Below are 26568 nucleotides of genomic sequence, written 5' to 3'. Positions count from 1 at the left end.
GGAAAGGATATCTATAAACAGAAAATATGTAAAACGGAATATTTAATGTTTTTTCTTTGTCATGTATAAACAAAATACTTTTATGAATTGAGTCAACAAGTGTCAAGTGTTTGGCTTTATGACTGCACTCCAACTGATTAATTGGTAACTCACCAAATGCAGTCTAGATAAACTCAGTGTCATTTCTGAGACTCTACAAAGGCATAGTAAAGACAAAGCAGTACATATATAAAACTACTGTATAGAAATAAGAATCGTGTTGTAAGAAATATTCACATGGTTTCATATAGAAAGAATAAATTTAAAGATGCAGTCTTAGAGAATTAGATACAATGTCTGGATAAGGTTGAAGTCCTAGCTGTTTGTTATCTTTCAATTTTTGTATTATAATTCTGGCAAATTCCTCTCCTTGGCTATCTGAGGTATCAAGCAGTTGTCGGACTTTTGATGTCCTTGTAGGTTTGGTGCTTATAAGTTCATAGTCTTCTTTCATGAGTAAAAATCGTGACAGAAGAGCATCCAGTGACTGATTCAAACATGCTTCAGTCATCTGATCAATGATTTCTTCTCTTTTACTTTGGATCCATTGATGAGCTACATTCTGTTGTATGGTTTCCAAAACAAAATCTGAGATTGGAGAGGATAAAAAAAAAAAAAAAAAATTTAGTATTGTAACTGTCTGTCAATGTATAGCACCATAGAATAAAGAACAAGCTGAGAAAGGGCTGTTTAAAACTTGTTTTTTGGTCAGAAATACACTAGAATACTAAGCATGCTTTTAGCATATTGTATTCCACATTTAAAATGTTCCAATTTGTCAGATTTGGTGGTTAGAGTATTTATTTTATTTGAATCACAGAATAATTTAGGTTGGAAAGAATCCTCAAAGAGGTCACATCTGGTCTAATGGCCTGCTCAAAGCTGGGCCAAGTACAGGGATAACTCAGATTGCTCAGAGCCTTTTCCTGCTGAATTTTGAGCATCTCCAAGTGATGGGAATTCTACAGCCCCTGTGGGCCTCCTGTTCCAGTGTTCAACCTGACCTGGTACTGAAAAGAGCGAGGTGGTAACTTCACTTTGCGGTGGGACTTTTATTGAAATTTACTTAAACCATCCCTGTAGTTTCCTGCATATTTTCCTCAAGCTGAGGATTTGTACAGTGAAAAGCTGCAGATTCTCATATTTCCAGAAGAGGGATGATGTGGCAGATCTTTATAGAGTTGCATGTTATTGTATGGCCCATCAAAAATATCTCTCTGAATAATTAATCACGCATTAAAGTTTCTTTTTGGGTTGGTTTTTTTTTTGGAAGCACACTTTTAACAGTTATTTTGATGCATAGGAATATCATGCAGTGGGCTCTCAAGTAACACAGATCAATAAAGGTGAGATGCTGACACAGCAGCTGCTTCTCTTTGCCTCACCATTACTAAGAGGAAGACTGACAAGCCTAAAAAGTGGGGAGAAGTGACAGGCAACAAGATGAGTTAAACTCAAGCTGACTTTTATTCCTGTTCTGCTGGACTGCAGCACTGATACACCAGTAGTAGGAAGGAGAAACAATATGAGCAAAGGGAATGGGATAAAGAAGACCCAAGGCAGCAGGAATTAAGTTTCCTTAAAAGGAGAGAAAAAAGCTAGAAGCTACAGGTACATGTACTAGATCACATTTTACATTGGTTTTACTTACTTTGTAATATAAGGCTACAAGGGCAGAATTACTTGCATTCTTAATTTGTCGAATGCTTTGTTTTCATTTTACAGATGAACAACAGTTCCAGTTTCCATTTCATACATGCATATATTGGATATTAGCTCACTTATTGTGGTTCTTGGAATTAAATCAGTGTTTGCTGTACCTGAAGGAATTGGTGATGACCGCAGCATACATGATGCAGAATTTGAGGCACCTGAAATACTCTTGTCAGATGAGGGAAAATAACTGTATGGATGCTCAAGAAGTTTGGCGCTCTGAGTTACAGAGATATTTTCATCTGTGCTCTGACTGCTGAGAGAGTGTAGAACCCCAGAATTTCCATCTTAGAAAAAAAAAAAAAAGGGAGGTAAAAAAAAAGAAAAAAAAAAGAGCAAGCTGTATTACTTCTATATTCAAATAAAACACAGCCATCAGAGAATATTTAGGGTAATTCCATAAAACAAGTCATAACCAACCTAAATTCTCTTCAAACACATTATTCCTTACACTCAGGTTCCAGGTACCTTTATGTCCCTTATTTTTTACTAGGGCTTGACCATGGGTTTTGAGGGTCTTGTTTTATTTAAAAAAAACATTGAGAGAATAAATCCAGTAGATATGAACGTAAAAAAAAAGCACTGTATGACAGAAAATTTTTGTAGGGACTGGAAGAACAAAATAACACTTTCAAGTGTTTGGAGAGCTAGCTAGGAGTCAGCATGAAAGCCAACTAATTTATTTTGATGAAGTTTGGCAGCATTAACAAAGGTGGAAAGATTGAAAGAAAGATTCAGGTGGAGGGAAAGAACATCAAGACCAACATTCAGTGGGAAGCCAATGGAAGCTTTTGGTAGTCCATCAAAACAGCATATAAGTTCAAGAAAGCTTCATGTAAATGTTTGCAAAGAAAGGGAGAAAAAGGGTGTTTATTAGGTGGAAAGCTTAATAGTTTCTATTTTTAGGATTTTTTATGGCAGAAAAAGATGACGGATATGAAAGCAGCAGTAGGAATGACTCAAAGAGATGACAAATAGCTGATGAGAAACCAGTTACAGGGCATATGCCTAATTCTGTATCCTGTTTTCATAGTAGACTTTCACAGTGTCACTTGATAAAGAGCTTCAGAGATGTTGGCTAAGAACCAGAGATGAAGACGTAAGAATTCAGATGAACATCTAAAGACACAATAAGAACAAGTAGCCCCCTAGACAGCTCAGGATTTATAGATACCCATCCAATGGGGGGTATTTGAAGGTGTATTGCTAGATCAGAGCGTTGACCTGTGGAAGAATATGGCTATAAGTAAAAGGAGCAGGAGTAGGAAAATGTGAAAGAAATGACACTCTCATTATTTAAAAAATGGTGGACTAGAACTCATAGTAACTAGCATTTCATTTCATTAAAGAGAGAGAAAGTAAGCTGGGCAGAGCTATATAGTGGAAAGCAGCAGATGTTATCTACCGCATGAATGAGAAAGGATTAGGAGACAACTGGTGTGAGTGAAAGATCATTTTAGAAAAGGATTTTAAACAGCTCTGCTGGGATTGTTATAGAACTCTAGGCACACACAGATCTTTAATAGCATTAGAGACAAAATTACTGGGATTGTACTAGTATGGGAGACTGAACTCCACCAGTAACCACAGCATAAAAAATAGAAATATTAGGGAAATTTGCAGATGTTATTCAGAAAGACCAGGTTGACTCAGGTTACTCAGAAATAACCTAGCTAACCTAGAAGACTGGAGTAAAAGAAGTGGAAATTTGGTAGCACAAAACATGAGATCTAGACTTTCTGCTTCAAGCTGGGGTTTATGATTTGGAATTGAGATGAGGAAAAAAAACCACCTAGGTAGATTATTCTACAATGAAGGATCTTGTGAGAAAGGAAAAATAAAATTCTAATGTATGTTAAGTAAAGTTCTTATTTCAGGAAGAAATCACTTGTCGTAACTCTTTTTTAATACTAAGTACAGATGTCTGGTAGCCTTAGTTCAATGACTGAAGTTAGAACATGTGCAGAGAGGACTAGTAGGATACCAGGAGACTGAAGAAGCTTATTTTACAAAAGGACTTCAAAAGAGTGTATCCTGCTTGTCTAGCAAAACAAAGTGTATTAAAGGATTACTCTCTCTATCAGAAATAAAATGGGAAAAGAGCTATTTAAGCTTAAAGCAATGCCCACGAACAAGTGTGTGTATAAGGTGGCTGGGGAAGAAAAATTAAAGAGACTGAAAGTTAGAAGACAGTTTCTAACTCTGAAGGAGCAAGTTTCTGAAAAAGTCTTCTAATTGTATTGGCGGAAAAAACAATTCAACTAAAATCTACAGCCATTAACTTCTGCCTTGGTGCCATGCCACGCTCATCTCTTGCCAACAGCTACCTGGGAACAGATTGTCACCTGAAACAACTGCATCTAATTTAGGCAAAGTAAGAAGAATATCAGTCTTGCTTTCCATTATAAAACTACCCGATGCAGATATTGGCAAAGTAATGACAAACACTTCTGCTGTAGTATGGTTTTGCAGACACTATTTTCACAGGCTTTACAGTATCTATACATACATGCAACAAATTCTAAGCAGTGACTCTGTAAAGGACCACCAACTGATCAATCAGATTAACAGTACCACCACATGGTACTCATCAATGACCTCCATGGGCAGATATGAAAATTTTTAACAGGAACCAGCAGCAAGGGCTGACATTTATCATTATCTTATCGGATTACAGTTACAGTCCATGCTTGTATTCAATCTAATATTCCATTTTCTAAAATTCATCACAACATTCCTATTAAGCTTGGTAACCACAAGTTATTCTTCACCTTTAAGATTTTTATGCAGTGTGTATAGAGAAATGCTTGGGTAGAGGTACAGCCAAACTACACTACATTTGCTTTCTGCCATTTTCCCCCTGTAACTCAAATTCCTTAAGCCTTCCATAATTTATTTTCCCTGGAATTCCTGCTGTATTTATATCTTTCTAGTACATTGAGTACAAGCCCAGAATTGTGGATGTATTCAAACAGGAGCTGGAAAAGAAACTGCCTGTGCCCTCCTACTTCTACCAGAACACCTCCAGTTTTGCAGCACTTCAGCACGCTTTTTGATGCCCTACTTACACCAGTGAAGTCAAACGTCTTGTCTGCTTTCACACCACTGGTCCCTGCAAAGCCAAAGGATGCTCCTTTCTTTTGAAATACGTTTGCATTCTTTCAAGAGAAGAAACTCAAGTGCAGTTTTAGTTTCATAATGTATTGCTATTTCACCTGGGTCTCATCGTATTTTTCTGTCTTCGGATGTCAGCAAAACCTCAAAATTGAGTTTTGTCTGGGAATTTTGCCAACTTTTATTCACAAAAGGTGACAGCTACAAAAGGTCTGTGTAGATACTTTTGCAAGGCAATCTATTTATTAAAGCCGTTTTAGTCATTGAATCAAAAGCAATCAAGAGGGTGGGCTGCATTAGAAACTTCCACTTCACTCACCTTTAGGAGAACCTCAAAAGGTTTAGCCTTTTTATCTTTAAAAGTAGTTCACAAATGATTACCTAAACTGCCAAGGGTCTGAAGGGACAAGTAAATGTTATCTTGGCACTCACGACCCTGAAGAGGAAAACCGAAGCTGTGAGCTGTGACGATTTCTCAAGTGACAGGAACAGAAAATCAGAGCTAAAATACTCTAATTTTTTTTACTGAGAGCACTAAGTTTACAAAACACATCACTTTTCTGACATAAATGGAGATCCAACTATCTATTATGCAAACGCAATGTTACAGTGGGAGTGTAAAGCTGCAATGGCAACTTAAATTCATATGAAGTCATTAGTATCCCTACCTGATGAAAGGATATTACACTTGGGAACAGACTTGAGTCTTGATACATCTGGAGACATGCTCCGAAGGGGAAGTGCATCACATTGTATGGAGCCAGAATATGTTTCCTGAAATGATTCCCGTTGTATAATGAAAATGCACATTAAATAAATACAAAGTTGCAATGATTTACAGAGTACTATCCCATCACTGTCTTTTCCCTATTATCTAAATGCTCAATAGACAGCACAATTAAAATACAGTAAAAAAGAAGAAATCTATGTAATCCTAATACTTCTGTTTTTCCAAAGCTGACAACAATTTTGTATAGAAGTTTAATTATTAGTACGAATCAAAAGAAGCAGCATTAAGAATCAAAATGTAAAAGCAAATCTACATGGCCCTGTATAAGCAAGCTCCACAGAGATGTGAGGGAGTAGAAGACAGTCTCTTACATGTTGCAGTCATTGTGTGCTGCATTCCTCCTTGAGGGACTGGCTTTCCCACACTTAGAGGATCTACCAAACATGCCCTTCTTATTTCTGCTTACCCACCCTTTACTATCTTCACCTATATGGCTATGCATTTGTCAAACCCCGGCTCAACTAATGCTTTATGCCTTTCCTGACTGCATAGGAAAGTAAACTGCAGAACAATTCCCCCTTACTAAGTTAACAACCCTTTAAAGCTCTCAGGATCTTTAATCACGCCGACATACCAAATGCAATATGTAAAATATTTACCTCTTGGGGATTTAGAGGTATATTTAGAGATATCTGCTCCACATCTGCTTTCTTTCCACTCTTGCAAATACATCGTGATTCATATAGTGACTGCAAGAGACATATTTACCTGTATTAAATTTCTGCTATAAGACAAGATGACAGCTCTGTACAAACATGTTTCAGCCAGATACGAGATGAGATAAATGACAAAGGAGATTACATTTCTTTTAGCAAGCAAAAGTTACAACTTATTTGACCAACTCATGACTGTAACAAAAGCCACTTACCTTTGATCTCTTTAACAGAATTACTGCTTCCAGCATAGCTATTTCATCAAATGTTCGCAGGACTGGCTCAAGGTCTATTAAGCATTCTAAACAAAGAAAGAGTACTTTGCTGAAGGATTTAAGGTGGAAATTAAGTTTTCATTTCACTAAAGCTACTTTCTTACATTTACAAAAGTAATTTGCCTATTGATACATATCAGAATACTCACACTGCGAAACAGAAGTTTCTTGCTTTCACCTGTTACAAATGCAACAGTTTCACATCACCAAAACAAACCCTGTCCTGATCTGGCCATCTCAGCACCCCATATCCAGGACTGTGCCTGACCGCAAGTCTTGCATTCCTGGAATGGATACATCGGCGGGTTTGCTATATTTCAAGATAGACCCAGCAAGCCTGGTTTGCTAAATGGGACCAAATAGCACAAGACCTCCGAGTGGGTCACTGCCTTCCCGCTCCAGCAGAGGTGTTAAAGATTTATATGAGAAAAATAAACAAACAACCCACCACAGCAAAATCCAGAAGAGATGCTGTGCGGCAGGGCCAGAGAAGATGGTGATAGTCAAGGCACTGACCTATCACATCCAGTGAATCCAAATGATAGTGTCCTCATGCTCACCAAAGGTAGCAAGTCAGAGAAGTTAAAATCATCTACTCACATAGGGAGACACAGGACCACCCAATAAACAAGTGACAACCTGTGCTATGCTCCCTTGCTTTCCAATGCTGAAAGGTTTACAAAACTAAGTATTTCAAATTTTGAGATGACTGTATTATAAAAATGTCTCTTTGAAACTGTGCTCAGGTACAACAAAACCTGAGGAAAGGATGATGGCATATCACAATTCTACTGCATTTCTATGGACTCCACCCATTCGGCAAAATCCATTTACCATACTAGCAATCTGTCACACTGCATCCTTATTAACATATTTTTGTTTTTTACTATAATTTTACCACAGTTTTCCCATATTAACTTTTTTCCACTAACATCTTCAAGACATACATTCAATACTGGCATTCTAATTTTCTTGCATAAGCTAAAACAGAGTTTTACAGGTTTGGCACTTCATTTTCCACACTGAAATACTACACTGTTAATTTTTGTTGATTATAACTTAATTGTAAGTACACATTCCAAGTACATGCAGAAACATGGTGATAAGCAGTCTTTATCCCTTCTTTATAAGGGGAATAGACAGGTTAACTGAGCTTTTCTACCTGAAGTTTATTTAACAAAAAGGAGGTTCGGGTGTTTTGGTCCCCCCCCCCCCCCCCCCCGTCCTATGGTAATTGCAAAATTTCCCAATCAGTGAACTTTACTTCCCCTAATTTTGCAACAGTTTTGCAACTTCTTCTTTCTTTTTATGATAGTAAAGTAGGGGAAAAAGCAATGCATGTTTTCTTCAAAGACAATCTTACTACAGACATGGCACTAGTAACAGAACCCAAATTATCTCACACTTTAGTACATATCCTGTGTAATTATCCCTACAGTGTGACCATAGACTTTGATTGCTATTCTTTTTTGGTTAACTGACACAGGAAAACAAGAATACATAAGGAAATATCATGGTGTGTCTATTCTTTCTGATTTAAAAAAAAATAAATAGATGTATTTCCTTCCTTGGGAAAAAAAAATCCACAATTTACAATCTTACAAACCAGACTCATGCCAAAATAACCTGACATTTCAAAATGTTCTTAATGCAAAAATAAGAATGCCTCAAAAAAGGTCATGTAATTAATTTTGGACTGTAAACTGAACATGAAGATGCTGTATGTGTTTGGATGTGTCCCCATTTTGTCCTCTGCCAAACTGATGCAAAAAAATGAAGTTATGAATGTTTCTTTGTAAGGTATCTGAACAGCAACTTTCTAACACACTTTCCAGTTCAAAGGAAGTATACCTATAAAGGTTTTCAAAATAATAAACAAACTTCTGTTCACCAGAGCTACAAATGAAACACTAAGATTACAGATGTCTCCACTCATAACATTAAAAAAACCCCACAAAACAAACTCTAAAAACAAAACCCACCAGAACCAACTAAAAACCCCTACTATTTCAGGTTTGAGTTATTGTATATTCAACCTAAGCAGTGAGAAACTTAAAATATAGAATTGTTTAAGCCAGAGCTCTTTGTACTGTTCGACATTTGAATAAATTCAGTAACACTTTTATTCTACATTTTTGCCTCTCCAAGGTCATTCAGCTTTCCCTACAGAATCAGGATCATGTTTTCTAAAGGTGCAGGGAAGAAGTTTTTAAAGCACACGCAAATTAAAGGAGCACAGTGAGACAGCTGCAGGAACCACTGTTAGCTTCACCACACTGACATATGTGACCACAGCAACACTTGCAAGAGCAAATTTCACAGCTGAAAACAGGTCATCACTTTCTGCCAATTTTGATGGAATTACTTTTACACAATAGCCAAACAAGAACTGAAAGTCACCACAAAATTAAGCATATTAAGGAGAAATTGTTATGGGGGATGAATTTGGACTCAACATACACCAAGTATGTTGGTTAAGTGCAACAAACACAGGTTTGCAAAAATCAAAACAAAACTTTTCCAGTTCACACTAAGCCACCCTAATCTCTACAAGCTCGCGCTTCAGTCTTTTTCTCTAAATTCTGAAATCCCCTGTAAAAAAGGCTGTAGGTATCTATATTTAGTCTCATCAACAAAAAGCTGAACAAAGGAAAGATGGGAAGAAAAAGTTAAGTGTGTGGGTTCAACCAGTTCCTGCTCAATCTGGGAGGTGGAACAGCCAAAGACAGTCTCAGTGAAAAAGATTTAAACTGAGATGCAAACGCAAGGTGAAGTCACTATAGATTATCTGATGTGCAATGGTTTGTTGATGTTTTGCCAGCTTGCTCATAAATCCCGCAGTACTCATTCTATACTTCTCTTCCTCACCTTCTTAAAAAAAGTTCCCTTCAACAATAAACAAAACCCCACAAGTCCAAGTAGTTAAACAAAACATGCTGTTCTTTTACAGGTAAATTAGAGACGGCAAAGGCAAGACTCCAACTAACAACTTGGTTTTATGGCATACACATAGTTCTATTCAGGCAAGTTTGTTTATAGGCATGGTGGAAGTAAACAAGCACTTTATCATATGCTACAAGACTGAGCACATATATCTCTTGATATCTTTACCACTTCCCTTTTGTGACTATAACCTTCCTCTGTAAGTACCATGTTCAATAGAAATCTGGCAATTTAAAAATCTTTTCTCATTATGCAAGGTAAACTCACTTAAGAACGACGGTCTTTCATCTGGGTTTTGTGCCCATCCACTTCCTATCAATCTTATGATGAGCACTCGATGAGGAATGTCCATTGATAAACTTTCTTCACTTAAGTCTAGTCGCTGTCCTTGTGACACACTATACATTATCTGCAAGGGGTTTATAACTTCTGTCAAAATAGACATCGTGCAGTCATTAGAAATATATGCAATATAAATAGCTTACTATAGGAGGAATAATTTAGTTTTCAGACATAGTATTTCTAGTTTACCAAAATCAGGTTATGTTTCTTTTTTTACAAAAAAAATGTATTTTTAATTTATCAAGCAACACTGTAATTTAAAAAAAAAAAACAGAAAAAGATTCTAATTTGAAAAGTAACTCAAAGTATTCTTCAACAAGCTTATAAGTTGAATCATTAAAAAGTAACCCCGCAAATGAAGTCTCAGGGTACCCAGGTCTCAGGTTTAGCCTTTATGTAAGGCTGGAAAAATAAGTTAAAGGAAGACGTGGCCTTACCTTCAAATGGCTGTTTCCTGGACATCACTTCCCACATAATAATTGCATAACTGTTCAAAGTGTAAAAAATATAGAAGGCACTATTTTAGATTACCAACACTTAATAACACAATGTTCTCAGCTTTACATTTTCTTAAAAACATTTTGCTAGAACGATCGCGCATCCGCACATGGGACTGACTATAGCTAACTACAACAATGATCTGAATATATGAAAACTAGCAGGAATTTTAACCAGTGACTTCAACCAGAACTAGTTAGTAATATTAAGTACAAAAAAGGTACATGGCATATAAACTCCTATTCTAAATCTCTATTAGCTTTGCTCTGCTAAAACTTTATGAACTATGTACATGCAGTTTAAATCTCCGTATGCAAATTAAAGTGAGCCCCAGAGTCCCAACTGCTCTGTCCTAACTGCAATACTGTGGCATCACCCCAGTCTGGACTGACACTCTCTGACATTCCCATGGGAAGTAGGGTACTAGCAGGGAGGATGGCTTTCACCCACACCTCTATCCCAACACAAAGTCGAAGAGTCAGGCAAGATACAGACTTGCACCCGGGAAGCACACCCCAGCTTCCCACGCAGACAGACATACTTTCAACATATACAATCTTCTCTATAGTGAGGGATGTCCCTTACATACAGCATTCACTTTACAAAAGAGACTCTCGGGAAGACCACCCTGAACTATAGCTAGGAGACCAAACATGCATCTGCTTACTCAAACCGGTGACATTTTTCTCCATTCACATCAACATGAATGGGAAGTGGTTCAGTGAATACAGACCTGCTCCACCTTTAGTAGACTAGTCACTCTCCTCAGTTGTCAGGATATATTAAAAAAAGGTAACTTTAAACAACTTTGTAATTTAAATAAGATTAGATGATTTCATTTAAAGGAAGCATTGAATTCATTTATTAAAAAAATAATCAACCCAGTTAAAGCAAATAAAAGAAAATAAAATAACGTAAAAACCCCGAATCTGGCTTTCCTATTTAAGAATAGGAATTTGGTGTGTGGAACAAATCTAGTAGTTCTAAAGCTAAAATGAGTGAGCAAAAATATTTCACTGCTTAAGAACCTAATTTCCAATATCAAACATATCCTTGCAAACTTACCTCTTCTCCCTTATTTTTTTAGTAAATCAATTTAAAAATATATTGAAAAGCTTTTAAAATGTTACTTCAAAAAACCTGAAATCCAATTTCCACTGAAGCAATAAAAATGAAACTATGCAAAGGATTATTTTTTTGCTAAAGAAGAATTACAGTTATCAGACTAAATGTTTGCTCAACTACTGAAATAACTGTACACAAAGACAGTATTTTCCTACACCACTAAGAAGTACCAAATTTTGCATACAGGTTACATCTAACTGCCTCTAAGCATTACATCATCTAACAGCTACCAGTCAGGAAGAATAAAAAAAATTAAGAATGAACGAAATAACTGACACTTAAAATCAATCATTTAAATTGAGCTTTCCTAACTACTTATTCCATTCATATTTTAACATTCATCAATGTTAAAAAATATTCAAGTAACTTTTAATAAAAGCAGTCCTCCCTGTTAGAAAGCCTCTTTTAATGCATTTCTGAGAAATTCATGCAGGCTGATTTTTTTGGCATGGCAAATTGTTCCTTTTGTAAAAGTTAATGCTACTTGACTGTTGCTTAAAAGATTTGTTTCTTTAAGAAATATCCTTCCTCACAAATTAGCTTCAGTATCTAAACAACATTCAGCTGTATCTGCTGTGGTCAATTAATCAGACATCCAGCCTTTCATTCAGTTTGGAATCTCTCTACAATTAAAGATTATTTTCTCAATTCTACAACACTGCAGCATACCACTTCCTGCTGATTCCCCTTTACACCATTCATGTTTTCTTTTCTTATTTCTGCTTCATAGCATCTCCTTCTGATCCTGAGCACAGATCTTCCTGTGTGACCTTTCTGGTGGTAATTTCCTTCACTGTCTGCCTTCATATCTTCCTGCCTTGAACTGCCATCTCTTTACAGTGTTGTCTTAGTTTCTCTTCTCTCATCTCAAATAATCTCTTTCCTACCTAATTTATCAGTTTTCTAAGCTCTTCTACTGATCTTTTCTCTCTTATTTTCTCCCATTTGGTTGTTATTCTTCTACAGGCATTTTTTTTTTTCTTTCTAACAAATATCGGTCTTCCTCATCTCCACTCACTCATTAAGCCACCAGCCACATTTCCAAATCCTCTAAAATCAGAAGCCAGAGGAGATAACATCACACTGATACTTCTTTCCCATAATATACCATTATTCCTTTTCAGTGTCTTCCTAGTCCAGATTTTCTCATTATAGGGTGAGGAAAGCAGGTATGTTACCATCTCTATTCTTTGGACAGGAATGTCAAGGAACTTCATGTGCCCCTTAAGGGTAAGGGATAATTAAGAGAAAAAGTGGTCTCCCTGAAAGTCAGTAAGACCCTCTGAGACTGATTAATCTCTTACCAAAATATAACCCTGTCAAAGATAGCTGAAGGAAAAGGTGGTAGAGTGCAACAGAGAGATTGACTTTGTCACAGTGATATGCCTCTTCAGGCCTCCTCAAAACTCCATTTACACATGACAATTTCCTCCACAATCATTCAAGTAATCTTTGAGTAATCCAAGCCTTTTCAGATTAGCTAATTGTAACTCCAATATCCTAAGAGCAATTGCCGTCTTGTTATATGGGTTGCCGCCACTTCCTATTCTATTAGTTCTACTATTCAGAACTGACGCAAATCTACCTGAACTTTCATAAAGTTATTCCTTAAGGAGATCTCTCTAAATACTTTCTCCAACCCCATTACCCTGATTTTTCCTAACCCCTTTCCAAAAATATGTTTTCTTCTTTCCCCCGAGTACATTCTGCAACTCATGTTAATTGATCTGCACAAATTACAAGGGTATGTGCATCGAGTTAACAGTGTGAACAGCTTTTTTCCTTCCCTACATTGTCTGTATGTGTACACTGATTTATAGAAAGCAGTCTTCTCTGTCTGTTTCCATAGTTCTAGCTTAATTTCTGGAGCATTACACTTGTCACAGTGTTTCCTAAAGAAATGAGTCATTAAATCCAGCTACCACTCAATTCTTTTTTTCCCCAATGAATTTTGCTTATACATCTATGATACTACTACTGAAAATAATAGATTCGCTGAGAATATGTTAAAATCTAAGTTCTGTAAATCAAATCTGAAATCAAACTGCAAAGCCCACTTGAGAACAACAGGAGTTACCTGTAGATATCATGTTTTACACTTGCACGGGTTTTCTGACTGGGATTGTAATCTTCAGGTGGCATGTAGATAATTGTCCCTCCTTCTGGCAAAGAGGTTTCACTTCGTGATTGCGACATGGATATGACACGCCATTTTGACATGCCAAAATCTGCAATCTGGAAAGGACAAATCAGTTGTTCTGAGAAGAAAAACTAGATTTATCTGCTCACCATTGTTAGAAATTCCTGAAATATGCCCGAAAGAATGGATCACTTAAAGTCCTTAACTGACACACAAAAAGTATGTGGTTGTCCTAGCAACAAGAAACACCAGCTCCAGTTCAGAAAACATTCCCAGGTCATGACTCATGCTATCCCTATAGCCCTGCCCTATCCTGTTCTTTTAAGGAAGGACTCATATACTCTATGGCTGGGGAATCTGCTATGGAAGTCTGTCCCGTATGAAAAAAAATCAGTTTCTTTGGTTAAAAAAAGGAAACAAAAAATGACTGAGTACTTCTAGCTCCCTGGTTGTGAAGAAAGCACAAATTTAGTATAAATCATAATAGCTCTACGTAACTTAGCTTGCAGATATCCGAAGACAGTTGCTTTCACAGAAAAATTTTAGGGCACTCCACCTCACCCCCAAAACTATGAAATATTAATCTTGAATTAATAATTTTGATATGCCGAAATTCTGTGCTGCAAAAAGTTGCTGAACATTTTCTTTACTGTGCACTCTGGGGCCTTGTCCCTTCCTAGAGAGTTTACAGTACATCTACATAAAGAATTAATTGACTACAGTTTACATTCCCAGACATCCATGAGCCAGGGAGCAAGATGTCAGATGAGGTTACAGGTAGGGAGACAAAGAGCCAGCAGAATAAGCTTGTGGGCTGAGCTGCGGAGTGTCTGGCATACAAGGGAGAAAGATAAGCAGCCAGCTAGGAGCTCTGCACTTGTCCAGGATTTGCATAATAGCAAAAACGTTTTCAACAAAGATGCCTGTGTGAGCACTGTAGCAGCTAAGATAACAGAATTAAGCTTTCTGGAGAGCATACAGTCAAAATCCACAGTAAAAAATAACCCTTTTTTCTCTACAACTCACTCTCATCAAGACTTCCTCACTGTAACTGGTCGCGTTTTCTTGTTTATTCAGTAGATCTGGGACTGCCAGAAGCACTCTATGAATGGTGTTACTTTTGTACATATGTAATACTTCTTCTATTTGGCATGCATGATAACCTTTCTTGCATTTCCTGCCAGCAGTCCTAATTTAGAGAATCTTGCTTCACCCTCAAAAAACACTTAAAGCCCCTAAGGACAGTCTTCCAGAGACTCCTTACAGGAGGCAGAGCATGTATGCAAGTGTTAACCTCTTCCCTTCAATTGCTCCAGCAAAGCAACTGTTTAGATGGGGTCAGGCAGAGCACCAGACCACACCAATGCTGTTAGGGATTAAAAAAAGAGAGTCGATAAAAAAATTACTTGGACCAGTTCCCCAATCAGGTTTACCAGGAAGCTTGAGAGATGGCAATACCAGCACAACTGAGTGGGAGGAGGTATGACCTGCTGAGGGTGTGAGTGGAGACAAAGCTGCGTAAGGCACCTTGCTGCCAAGAAAAAAGTCTTTGACATGGAGAAAGAACAAATCAGCACTGGATCTTTGATATTTATTCAAAGAACTCACAAAAAGATTAATCTCATAGTAACAACTGAAGCTTTCGCCATTCAAGTATAAATTAAGTGCAAAATACTTCTTATTGCTCATTTACTTGAATAGTATATTCTATCAATTTTAAAAACAGAAAATCTTTTACAAAAAAAACCCCAACCCTTGCAATTATGGAAGCACCTAACCATTTTGTCAGAAGTACTTTTAGTCTCTTTTTCACATCATGGCAGTGATACTTTAAAAGGCAGAACTAAAGATTTAAACTAATGTCACTTCTCTGTGTATGTTTGCTTGCTCTAAGGAGCTTCACAAAAGCCATCTTCCAACATGTTCAGATTTTGCAGTTACGTTTTACATGTTCTTATACTACACTAACAGAACATATATGTACATATTGCATGATAAATTTCAAATGGGGTATTAACATTTGAATTTGACCTACTGTCCTCCAGTACTAACTTGTCTCAGCATCTCAGACAAGAACACTTTCTATTTTCTTCTCTGAAAGGGCCGGACATAGCTACCCTTGGAAGGCTGCCATATGAGAGTGTCACTGCTACTGAGTATCAGCTACTGCTATAGCAGAAACAGCCCGAATTCTGGCATTCTGGTCTTTTCAGATGGATCATATCCACACTTGAGCAAAGCAGAGTTTTCAAAAGAAAAACTCAAAAGTTCTGTCTGCAAGGATAGAAGAAAATGCCTAGCATACAATTACATCCCCTCTGTATGGCCACATCCTCACTCTTCTTCCTCTACTTCACTCATTCTGTATGCTGAAGAACATGAAAATTAATAACTCTACCTTGACATGAAACTCATCATCCAACAAAATATTCTGGGTTTTCAAGTCATGGTGCAGCAATGGAGGATTCATGTTGTGCAAATAGTTTACTCCCAAAGCAATTTCATAAAGAATGCGGAATCTCAGGCACCAGGGAATGTCAGGATATACATCTTTCTGCCAAGATAAAAACACAACACCAAATATAATCCTCTGTGCTGATCTAACAGCACAACACAGACATTTTTATAATAAGAAGGAAGTGACTTTGACAAGCAGTAATCTTTCAAAACATATTACATGAACTCCTTAAAAAATTGTAACTGAGCATTAAGACTGGTTAGCTGTTAAAACAAATATGTGTGTTAATCATGCAGTGTTATGTTTCCATTCCCTAGCATTCACATAATAGTTTATGACTGCTATACATTATGTAGGACATTTACTACATTACTCACTCATATAGAAATATGATTTACAGATGAACTCCTGTATGAAACTTGCAACCCACAGATTATGAGTACTACACAAAGGAAGGCAAGAATCATATCTTCAAGTGACATTGGGAAAAAAAAAAAAAGCTGTGGTGAAACTAGGCACAAAATACTACCTTTATAAATATTAATACACCAAGAAAAAGGCAGTAAAACTCAACTGAAATCTTAAAAGTTACATTGACACTAGAGCCTTTATGAAAAACACACAGCTGAGCTCTCTAAGGCATGAGATATGTATTGATTGTATGTACAGAGGAGACTGCAGTGCTGTTGAGACAAAACTGCAGTAGCTTTACAATAGCAATACTGGATGCTCAGACCAAGCTAGTGGGAGCAACTGAGAATTCAGCACAGGAGAACTTAGCCCTGAGAGTAAGATATGGTAGAAATATCCATATCTGTTTAGATTAGCAATATTTGACCTCTACAAACTGAAGTCAAAATCTTAACTTTTTTTAATAAAGATTCAAATTCAGGAAAAACCCCTCATCTTCGTGTGATCTTTACATTGGCAATAATTCTGAAACCCAGGCTTAAGTAAGCATAAGTATTTCAGCTTCTAATTAGAGAACAACAGAGGCTTTTAAAGTGATTATATATAATAATTCAACTCAAAGCCAGTCATAGGTCATGACATTAAAGGAAAAAGTGTAATAAAACTAAAGTCTGCTGAGTTTGGTTGTCTTTCTGGGATACAGAAAGTATATCTGAGCACCAAAAAACTACTAGTGATAATGACTGTCCTTTGATTTGAAATATTACTAATAATACACTTCACTATACTACTTCCCTTAAGTATGGAAATCACAATCTATTTGAAACAACCAGGGACTGTATTTAAAGACTGCAGGTACACTTACCCCATGTAAAAGCTGGTTTAATGATCCATTTGTCATGTATTCTGTTACTATCCCCAGAAATTCAGGCTCGTTGCAAATTCCCAAAATTGGCAGAACGTAACTAAACCTGGCTTTGTGCAATATCTCTGCTTCTTTTAGAAGGTGTTTTCTATCACTTAAAGAAAACAAACAAACAACAAAAATTACCATACCAATACTAGGAAACTCAAAGCAAATGTTGGCTTCACTATATTCTCTTTAAAAAATTATGTATCTATATGCAGTACCACCACCTTTCACCATTTGTTTCCTACTATGCTGTTTTGATAACAAGATGCTGTAAGACAAATTAGAATCTGCAAATACAAATACAAGATAGCTTCCCCAGTTTTGTTGTAGCACACAAATCTCTCTATTTCCATCACACATTTCATCCATGTTTCCAGTAAATAAGGATACAGTCAGAACTGCAACTTTCATCATCCTGTGTAACCATAACGGTAATAACCAGCTACATTTGTCCTATTTTACTGCCCATCTTCAAAGCCTGAGTTTTCACTGAAGCTCAATATTAATTTCCTACAGAGTGGAGATTTTAATACTCACAATTCTCCAACCATTTAAATTTAGTGGACACTGACATGCACTAAAATAATATGGGTTAAAGGAATGCACCTGCAGTTTCTGAAGGAAAGGAATGACCAACTATGTATGGTTTTCACATAAAATTGTTCCTTCAAACTGGGCCCCTGCTTTGAAGCACCCTCTGGAAAAAACATTCTGTGGTTGCACAGGAAGCAGGAAAGGACCAGCCTCATGATGTTTGGATGCCTGAATTTGGCTGTGTGAGTGCTCTCTGTTACATCAAACCTCCTCATAAATGTGAATTTGATGCATCTTTACAAATTCAGACCTTGCAGCATGTGGATTCGAGAAGCTCAAGTTTATTTAAGATTGAGTATGCTTCTATCCCTAAAAATGATAAACTATTTGGTATGCCTCATATCTCAAATGTTCTTGAAAAAAATGGGTTTGTTGACAGTGAAGATACCTGGACCATGAAGGATAATTCTAAGAAAAAAAGATTTAGATTTTATACCAGCAGAGACTGGTACAGGTACAAGTACTTGACTAGGATATCCAAATACAGGACTTTTACAGCACATCTAAGACTGATCCTTTGGATGTGAGCCAGTCAGATTCAGAAGCAATACAGCTGTGCTGGGGCACGGCTGCATATAAGCCAGGGCTATGCCCATCACAATTTGCTCAACACAGCACCGTGTTAATGTGACTATACAGCTCCCAGGTGAGAGCCAGCTTGCGTCCATCAAGCTCGGGGCACACACTGAAGAGCTCACATCAGCCTGGACCCACTGATGTAGATCTAGCCCTCACAAGGAAAGACGGTCAGAGTATATGGGGAAAAGAGGAAGCCTGGAGAACTAAAGCCTGCTGCTTTTACGACAGGAAAATTTCACATCCATCTAAATTCGAAGTTAAGGGCAACTGTTGGTCCTTATCTATGTGACAGAAAAAGGCTTCTATTACAGGAAACTCTAGGAAACGATCAAAGTAAAAAGGCAGCGTTCCAGAAAAGCATGGGACAAAAGACACAACTCCCTCCCTTCCTCCCTCTCTCCAGAAAAGACTAGGTTTGAGAAAGCTAGGGGTTTTCCCAGACTGTGAGGCACATCTGCATGGGATTCAGTTGTAGCCAGGAAATGAGTTGCAACATATCAAGGTCTATTCCTGTGTCTGTAACTCACTTCACCTTTGTCTGCTCCATACCAGAAGGGCATTGAGTAATGCCTAAATTAATACAAGCCCACAATCGCTTCCCAGCTGGCTTTGCTCTTTGCCTGGTCATACAGCAAGTTTTGGGATACACAGTGCAGGCTTCCTGTTTGGGGAATTAACTACCCTGTGAACACTTCCCTTTTCTTGACAGCACTTACAGGATGGCATTTTATGTTGCCTGCTATACAACTGACAAATCACTTGCTGCAGAGACTTGGGTATAACACATCTCTTACAGCTTTCGGTCTTCTCATAGCACTTCCAAGCTTTGCATGATATATGTAGGTGGCTGAACTATTTTGATTACCTCAGTTACCCTTTTCATCATAATTTCACAGGTTAGATGTCACACTAGTCTAAATTCTTGCAAGGCTAAAAATAATATTTGCTGTTTTCTCCCAACTGAGTTCAGAGGATAATAATTTCTGATTAGCAGGGATTTAAGCAGACATTTCAATTAAAGAAAAAAAATCACCCAACAATAAAGTTATCCGAGAACACAATATTCCTGCTTAATAACGTAACTGAGATTCCAGTTCATTCTGGCAAGATTTCAGCGATAAAGCCTGTGTGTACACACCTGGGGAATAAGAGGCGAGATAGCTTAAAACAACTTATGTTATATTCTAGCATATTCAGTCACAAGACTAGAAGCCTTGTTATTTTGAGTGAAGCTATTCTGCCTAGATGCCTAACACTAGATCAAAGAAACATGAGGCAGTAAAGATAAAAGACATCTAGATAAGACACAAGAGGCAGGTTTACAGTCAGGCAGGCTTCAGACAGCCTAAGAAGAGGCAAATTTGCACTGATATGATAAAAAACTGGCACTATAGGGAGTGAATGAGGTAGAGGTGGATGAAAAATTATTACCTGCTGCTCCCTTAAATGGAGTGACAGCTCCTGTAATAAACATGCTGTCATTTGGGCCCAAGAAAAATGGGGAACACAACTGCTACAAGTCGAAGAGCTATGGAAAGTATCAGTTGTATGTGGGGGCCTACAAGCCTATTATTTTAAATTAGCTTCTCTCAGTACTGTGAGATCTGGGGAAAAAAAAAATCGTGCATTGACTCGGAGAAACTTCTTCTAGGAGCTAGAAACAATCTCTAGTGGATACAGTAATATATTCCTTATATGCTCTCTGTCTCTCTCTGTAAACAACAGATCTACAGCATTCACTGTATTTTAACGTCCTGCTGATACTTCAGCAAAATGGTCAGCAGCCAACAGACGAGAAAGAAACTGAAGTGTGCAAATCCCACCTTGAGGAGGAAGCAAGGTGCACACTGCAGGAGAAAAACCCTTCCAAAGAGGCGATCTGCTTTCTGTCCCACACGCCGAGACTGAAACCACTCACTTCCAATAACCGAAAGAGGGGAAGCTCCAGGGCTGGTACGTGCCTTCTCATGGCTCCAGCTGAATCACGCTTCGCGGGATCTCCCCTGCCCGTGGAATTTAAAGCCGCGCTGCCTACCGAGACGCCCGGTCTCTGATCCACCAACCCGAGAAACCCACCCCGCTACCTTCGCCGGGGCAGCGGCAGCGTGGGGACCCCCTTCTTGGTTTAGGGGAAAGGGGGGTTCGGCTGGGGGGGGGGGGCGGGCGATGGGGGCGGCGCGGCTGCCGGGTGAGGGGGGAACCCCCTCACCCGGCAGCCGCGCCGCCCCCATCGCCGGCCCGCGAAGCCCCATCCTGGCGTTCCCCCTCCCCGCCCCCGTTACCTGTCTAGCAGCGGCCCCTGCAGGCATTTGAGGGCCACCGGGACCCTCCAGTCGGCGTGGCGGGCGGCGGACACGGTACCGTAAGCGCCGCGGCTGATAAAACGCAAATCCGGGAGTTTGCTGGAAGGGATGGAGGGGAGGGCGTAGCTGATGGCCCCCGCCCGGCCTCCGCCGTCCTCGCCGCTCATCCTCGCACTCCGCCGTCTCTCCGGCGGGCGCGGCGGAGCCCGGCGGGCCGCTCCCCTCGGCCTCCTTCCCCGCCTCTTCCCCCGCCTCCTCCCCGGTCGGCCGGCAGCCCGCTCCTCCTTCGGCCCCCGCGGAGCAGCGACTTCCCTTCCCCGAGGAAAACGGCCTCCCGCGGGCCGCCGGGTCGGGGAAGGAGGGGCCGCCGCCGTGAAGTCTTGCGGGGAGGAGGAAGGCCCGGAGAGAGCCGGCGGGAGCGCGGTGCCGGTCCCGGCAGTCCCCCGGCAGAGCTGCGCCGGGGCAGCGGCCTCCTCCTCGGGGGGGGGGCGGGGCGCGGTGCCGGGAGGCATCCCCCGGGCCGGGGCCGGGGGAGAAGGGGACAGCGCCCCCCTCCGTCCGGGTCGGCGGGCGGGGGTGGCGGTGTTACTCCCGCTCCCGAAAGGTGTTGCGGGCCGCCGGCGCCCACCCCGGCCCGGAGCGCCGCCCGCCGGCGCGGTGGTTTGCGCCTTTCCGGGTGTGGATCCGCTGCGCGGGGGGAGGGAGGGGGCAGCCAGCTCTGTCCCGGGCGGCAGGCACGTCCTCTCCGAGTCTGTCCTAGGAAGACTTTTTTTTTTTTTTTTTTTCAGGATAGCAGCCTTGCAAAAAGGTAATTTTGACATTTCTAGAAAGTGCTGGTGCAGCCTTGCCCCGGCTCAGGGAGCTGCCTGATCGGCTGATGGGATTGTGATAGTTCTGCGTGAGCGTTACGCGGGAAGGTTCTGCAAGGCCTGTTCGCCAAACCAAGCTCTCACGGGCTAAAAAAAAAAACCGCTTTAAATTAAAGTTAGAAGTCTGTAGCTTTCCACGAGGAGTGACAGTTCTGCAGGATGAAATGGAGGTAAATAGAGCGAACCCCTGACCTTTCCGTGTGCGTGGACCTTGGGCTAAACGTCCGTGGCTCTTCACCTCTCCTCTTTTCTCCTAATAATGTCTGGGGACCAGAGAGTGAGGGAAAGCAGCTAAATTTTCAGACTATGGTATTGTGCAATATTTCACAGCATGCGTTTTAAAGCATGGCAATTATTTTTCAGTTCTCTCTAGGTCCTAGTACTTCAGATAGCTTTGAGAAGTTTTTGCAGTTTTCTTACATCTTGGACGATTTACATCCTCCAAATGCTGCAGCATTATTAACATACTGAGCAGCCATATAAAGCAAGTGCTGACTTACTCTCTTGTCAGTTTTCATTTAGCCTGTGTCCTTGAGATACACTAGGTGGTTTCCCAGAAGTGTAATTTTCATGCAGTGTTTGCAGTATGCAGGTTTGGGGTATCTGTTTATACATATCCCTCTCTGTATTTACCATGTCAGTAGTGCTATTTGTCATACTATTTCAACTTTGATATACAAGAAAGATTTTGTTTCCTAAAGAAAATAATATGCGATGGACATACACAGTGAGCATGTACTACAAAACCACTGCGTAAATATATACTTATGGTATTTCCCATTAAGAGATTACAAATGCCACTATACTAAAAATTTTAAGACACTGTACAAAAAGTTATTGTGCATCTTGTTGCCATGTATTGTGTTGATTTAATGTATATTTATAATTTTAAGCATACTAACTTAAAAACCAAGAAAATTATAGTGATTATAAAAAGTGACAGATCAGTAACAGTGCCAAGAGTATTATGCTAGTCTTTTACTTAACTGAGCATTTTGTTATAAAATGTAGAGAAGTTTTGTGGCTTAGAACCTTATATATTGTCTAAAGAGCCTGTCCATTTCCGTTGGTGTCAGTGGGTTTTTTGGACCACGCTAAGACAGCACTGGGCCAGTTTCTGCTAGCTGAGTGGAAGCAATATTGATGTTTTCATCACAGTAAAGGAATACAGAATGAGTAACAGGCATAAGTAGTTAGTTGCTGCTTTCTACAGATCTCTAGGAATTTTGTCAGAGTTTGAAGGCAAGCTTGCTGGTAAGGGTGGACAGGGAAGAGGAATGCTCCATTTGATCTGAGTGCTGTGGCTGTAGCACTGTGGTGAGCTGCGTGTTTTGTTGGCACACCAAAACAGAAGTTCCAAAAAGATAAATTGGTGACTTGGAGTTCTCAAGACAAGGAGGGGCTTCCAAGGGAAAAATTAGAGTAAACCATTACTGCTTCTGGAAATTCCCCTTTTTTTCACTAGGCATTCTCTCAAATGACATAAGAAGCATCACCACTGGCTTAAGGTTTCATTGTTGAAGTTATGTGGCATGAACTGCAGCTAAAATACAAAGTAATTGCAGTGCAAATTAAAGTTTAACATATTCCTTTGAGATTGTTTTTAAACTGTTAACTGTTGTAAGACTCAAATATGACGTGATGTCAATTAAAGTATTATATGTGGTGTTCTGATTTTTAGATTAACTGTATAATTGGCTCTAAATCAATGCTGCAATGGTGTTCAGGAAAGCCATGTAACAATACCTGTTGGCTTTCTGTTTCCAGCTGTAAACTGGGTCACAACCTCATATCTGAGAGACTTGTATTACACTCACTCATAGTACATGCAGTTGATTTTCTTTTTAATCACTTTTAACAATTTTTGAGAAATACCTTTGTAAGTGTATTTCTCAATCAGTTTAAGACCCAGGTTGTTTCAGCAGTTCACCACATGTAAAAAAAATCTAAACTTTATTGTTCTCGGTTTTACTGATTTTTGCTTAAAATCCCTTTGGTATCTATCTCTCAATGTAAACAGGATCCCTTCTTGTAATAAGTGCAAAATGACCTGCAGGAAAAATCAGTGGCAGATTTAGGCATAATCAGTGACTAAATGGTGAACTCTGATTAGTTTTTATGCTTTCAGTATACTGAAGATTGAGAAGATAAGCATTTTCTTGTAAAACTCCATCTATCTGTCTATGCAACCATAGTGACACCTCAGACTTCACTCACAGAGGAACTGCAGCTCCCACATCGGTGAAGAGTACGTGATGGACTTCCCAAAGGTGTGGTTGTTAAAAGAAGAAGAGGGTGATGGAGACAATGTGTAGCAAAGCTGCATGTGCCAGTGCTAATTTGTGTGTTCCTGTCTGATGGTGTTAGTGGGATGCAATGCTCACCTGAGCATATCTGTATCTCAAAAGCACTGGCATTTTCCACCCCAGTTTTCTGGAATCACATCGAAGAGTTAAATCTCGTAGGAGAGTAGGAAGTAGGAAAGAGTAGGAAATTCTAAAGCAGCGAGCAAATAGACTTTCTGGATAAATTAACTCGATTATTTCTATCCAAATAATCCTTGGATAAAGAAAGAATATGGACCAGAAAGTCAGAATCTAGGTCCCAGGGCCTGAGCACAGGACCGATGGGGGAAAGCAGGTTTGTGTTTTCTTCCTGTTCCTGGGGCTGGCTGTCAGACCATGTCAGAACAGCTTTGCTTGTTATTGCAGAGGCCTTTAGCAAAGCACAGACCCCTTAAACTGTAGTTTGAAGATGTACAGTTGACAATAGAGAAGATGCATAGTATACTAATAAAACCAATGGGTAGAATATCTGATAATCACCTTTAGTGTGTTATTTATGCAATAAACTTTTTTAGGGCTGTGCTGGTTTTGGCTGGGATAGAGTTAATTTCTTTCCTAGTAGCAGGTATAGTGCTGAGTTTTGGATTTAGGATGAGAATAGTGTTGATACCACACCGATGTTTTAGTTGTTGCTAAGCAGTGTTTGCACTAAGTTAAGGCCTTTTCTGCTTCTCATACTGCCCTGCCAGAGGAGGCTGGGAGTGCACAAGAAACTGGGAGGGGACACAGCTGGGACAGCTGACCACAGGGATATTCCAGACCATATGACATCATCCTCAGCAATAAAACTGGGGGGAGAAGAAGGAAGGGGGGATGTTTGGAGTGATGGCATTTGTCTTCCCAAGTAACCGTTACGAGTGACAGAGCCCTGCTTTCCCGGAGATGGCTGAACACCTGCCTGCCGATGGGAAGTGGGGAATGAATTCCTTGCTTTGCTTTGCTTGTGTGCACGGGTTTTGCTTTCCCTATTAAACTGTCTTTATCTCAACCCATGAGTTTTCGCACCTTTACCCTGCTGATTCTCCCCCCCATCCCAATGTGGGGGGAGTGAGCGGCTGTGTGGTGCTTAATTGCTGGCTGGGGTTAAACCATGACAGGGGCCTAATTAAGTCCACACTGTTTATGACAGTGCTGCTGGTACATTTGAAGGAGCAGGTGATGTAATTTGTAATTTGCCATCTGTCTCACTGTGTCAGGTGATAAATGACCTGGTACAGCAAGCTGTACCTTTCACGTTGCTTGTTATCTAGTGGACATAAGAATAAAAAAGTACTCTTCATACTCAAAGAGAAGTTTCAAAGTCTTTCATTATGATTGCAGACAGGATCCCTATTCATGTTGGCTTCCTAAGGTAGACGAGGCTTCTGATAAAATGAAAGCTTTTGTTAAATACCATTTCTAAATGATGGAAACAGTATTTAGACCATGTAACAGATAAACAGCTGCCTCTTGGTTTCTTTGAATTTTTAACTTGTGAGAATTCCCACACTGACCTCTTCATTCTTGTTAAAAGTCTTTGCTCTGACTCTTCTGAGAATTTTCTGAAGGTCCACATTGGTAATGAGATAAGCAAAGGTCCACAGCAAAGAGGATTTTTTTTTGTGTGTAATATTCCTCATGGTTTGATTAGTGTTATAATGAATGTAATTCTCTTTCCTGAATTCAGGAAGTATTTGGCAAAACTGGTTTTGAAAGTGTGACAGCTGTGTTGGTGAGCTTAGTCTTTAGCTTGTGAAATCCAGGAGGGCAGCTACTGTGTGTTCAGTACATGATGATACAGACTTGTAAAATGCTTTTCATGCCTTGTACCTCTGTATAAAAGATCAACTGAAATAGCAACTAAAATTAAACACATTTTCCAGACTGAGGTGGTATTTGCTTTCTGACATTCTTCCCTATGGGCAGCCCAGGGTGGAAAGAGCTTTTAGATTTCTGCTGTAAACAGGTACTCATACAGGTGTTGAGAAGAGGGTACAAAATACAGAAAGGTGGGTTTTTTTCTGTGCATCATTGGAACTCATATACATTGTTTCTATCTGAAAGACAGGCCTCCAATGTATAGATGTGCATGCACCCCTTTATATTCTTATATACATATATAAAAATGTGCATGTCTTTACTAATAGAAAGACTAATTTTTCTGAAGTAATTTGTTTCCATCTTGACCCTCCATCCAGAAGAATTTTAGTGCCTTCATTTTTATGGACACTAAACACCAAATCCAGTTGTGTTGTTTTTGAAATTCACCAGATTGACTGTGTTTCCACAACAGCAGAGAAAGTTGTATGGATCTCTCTGTTGTCAAGGCAAGATGTTCAGATTTAAAGATGTTATGGTTTCATGATGCAATTTTAAAAAATTATTTAATCCTAGCTAAAGAGGGGTAATTTTCTCCCTAAATAAATCGAGTTCAATTTGTCATGGTTTCAAGTACTTTTCTTTCAGTGCAGTTTCTCCTTGTATG

The 26568-nt window shown here is 39.4% G+C and overlaps 1 protein-coding gene across 2 annotated transcripts; it reads right to left on the bottom strand.

The window, feature by feature from the left end:
• Positions 1-30: 30 nt before the first annotated feature.
• RIPK2 (receptor interacting serine/threonine kinase 2) lies at positions 31-21514 on the bottom strand. 2 transcript variants are annotated; one of them, XM_069779629.1, is made up of 11 exons: positions 20870-21514; positions 17367-17520; positions 16031-16186; positions 13570-13727; positions 10307-10356; positions 9795-9956; positions 6525-6610; positions 6256-6345; positions 5535-5640; positions 1860-2039; positions 31-627 (listed from the first exon to the last, which is right to left on the bottom strand). In XM_069779629.1, the coding sequence occupies exons 1-11, from the start codon at positions 21400-21402 to the stop codon at positions 302-304; spliced, it is 2001 nt and encodes a 666-aa protein (XP_069635730.1). In that variant the 5' UTR covers positions 21403-21514; the 3' UTR covers positions 31-301. The 2 variants fall into 2 exon arrangements, with proteins under 2 accessions (XP_069635730.1, XP_069635731.1); XM_069779630.1 differs by lacking the exon at positions 20870-21514 and adding an exon at positions 20506-20525.
• Between the last annotated feature and the right edge of the window lie 5054 nt (positions 21515-26568).

This window comes from Haliaeetus albicilla, chromosome 3 (assembly GCF_947461875.1).
Source record: "Haliaeetus albicilla chromosome 3, bHalAlb1.1, whole genome shotgun sequence".
Lineage (NCBI taxonomy): Eukaryota > Metazoa > Chordata > Aves > Accipitriformes > Accipitridae > Haliaeetus > Haliaeetus albicilla.
The sequence above is the reverse complement of the archived record's forward strand: the minus strand, read 5'-3'. Positions and strand labels throughout refer to the sequence as shown.

What these genes read in the sequence shown, in the direction of transcription:
- RIPK2 (XM_069779629.1), bottom strand. Translation starts at nt 21,402, where the DNA reads ATGCCTCCCGGCACCGCGCCCCGCCCCCCCCCCGAGGAGGAGGCCGCT. An exon ending in GTAAAACATGATATCTACAG is followed by an intron (nt 10,357 to 13,569) that starts GTAACTCCTGTT and finishes CACTTTGAACAG; the next exon opens with TTATGCAATTATTATGTGGG. An exon ending in GTCATCACCAATTCCTTCAG is followed by an intron (nt 628 to 1,859) that starts GTACAGCAAACA and finishes CTCCAATCTCAG; the next exon opens with ATTTTGTTTTGGAAACCATA.